We start from the raw sequence: 1,478 nt of genomic DNA, 5'->3' as shown, positions 1-1,478 counted from the left end.
TGGCCCAGCGCAGCCCATGGTCAGCCGGGCCAGGCGGCCCCAGCCCAGTAGCTCCCAGCCGCTGGCCGGGCCGGGGCCGTCCCCCAGCCACACGCTGGCCTCCTCGACCCACGGGCAGACGGCACGGACGGCAGCCAAGGCGGGCTCCTCCACCTCCTCCACCCGCCGCAGGGGCAGGGTGAGCCGGGGGCCCCCCGGGACAGCCCCCCGCTGCTGTGCCAGCTCCTCCAGCGAGGGGAAGCCCTCGGCGTCCCCCGTGCCATCCAGCTGCTGCTCGTGGAGGAGGCGAAGGGCGTCCGGCACGGCGCCGTGTGCCAGGAACTCCAGGCGCGGTAGCGCCAGCAGCAGGAAGGCCAGCGCCGCTGCCATGCCGCCAGCCCCCGCGGGGTCCAGGCCGCGGGCCAGCAGGACGCGGAGCGCGGGGCAGCAGAGGGACCGTGCCAGCGGGTCGTAGGCCAGGTGCCGCAGGGCGCGCGGGGACACCTTCTTGCAGCAGGACACGTCCAGCTCCTGCAGGTGCCGGCAGCAGGAGCCCACGGCCGAGAGCACCTGGACGTTGGCCTGTGTCTCCGCCAGCCCCAGGCGGCTCAGCCGCGGCAGCCCCTCCGCCAGGTCCACCAGCACGTCCGCCGACAGCCGGCTGCAGCCGTGCAGGTCCAGGGAGCTCAGGTTCTGCCACCAGCACACGGAGCCCCTTTAGCAGCGTGGGGCAAAGGGGACTCACCTGCCCCTCTGCCCCGCCTGTACCCACCTGTGGTGGATGGGCACCCGCTGCCCCGCTCCTGCAGCCCCATGGAGCGTGGGCACCCCCAGCCCCACTCTCCCAGCCCCACTCCTGCAGCCCTGCAGAGGGTGGGCACCCCCAGCCCTGCTCCCCCAGCCCCAAGGAGGGTGGGCACCCCCAGCCCCACTCCTGCAGCCCCGCGGAGGGTAGGCACCCCTTGCCCCACTCCTGCAGCCCTGTGAAGGGTGGGCACCCCCAGCCCCATGGAGAGTGGGCAACCCCAGCCCCGCTCCCGCAGCCCTGCTCCCCCACCCCTGCGGAGGGTGGGCACCCCAGCCTGCTGACCGTGCAGCGCAAGGCGACGAGCTGGCCGATGGCATTGCTGGCGAGGCCGGGGCAGGGGCGCAGGCTCAGCTCCTGCAGGTGTGGCAGCAGCAGCAGGTGCAGCGCTGCCCGCGTCAGGCGCCGGCTCTCGCCCAGCAGCCGGATCAGGTCCTGCACCAAGCTGCCAGCTGCGAGGGGAGCCGGGGTCAGCCAGAGAGCCCGGGCACCGCTCGCCCGTCCTCCTCCTCGCCGAGGGGGTCCCCGGGCCCCACGTCTCACCCAGGTCGTTAAAGGGGCCCATGACGAAGCGGAACTGGTACTCGTCCAGGTAGTGGTCGCTGTAGTCCTTCACCCAGACGCTCTGCATGTGCCGGGCCAGGCTCTGCAGGCACAGGCTGCCCAGCGCCGGCACCTCCTTCCTCCTGGGCAT

At 73.7% G+C, this 1,478-nt stretch overlaps 1 protein-coding gene across 1 annotated transcript; it reads right to left on the bottom strand.

The window, feature by feature from the left end:
- Positions 1-9: 9 nt before the first annotated feature.
- LOC147528791 (uncharacterized) lies at positions 10-1,478 on the bottom strand (the record flags this gene model as incomplete). The annotated part of the gene is made up of 3 exons (XM_086612453.1): positions 1,328-1,478; positions 1,070-1,236; positions 10-672 (listed from the first exon to the last, which is right to left on the bottom strand). Coding segments are annotated over exons 1-3 (981 nt in total), but the record flags the coding sequence as incomplete, so codon positions are not given.

The sequence above is a fragment of the Tauraco erythrolophus genome, chromosome 5, assembly GCF_009769465.1.
Source record: "Tauraco erythrolophus isolate bTauEry1 chromosome 5, bTauEry1.pri, whole genome shotgun sequence".
NCBI lineage: Eukaryota > Metazoa > Chordata > Aves > Musophagiformes > Musophagidae > Tauraco > Tauraco erythrolophus.
The sequence above is the reverse complement of the archived record's forward strand: the minus strand, read 5'-3'. Positions and strand labels throughout refer to the sequence as shown.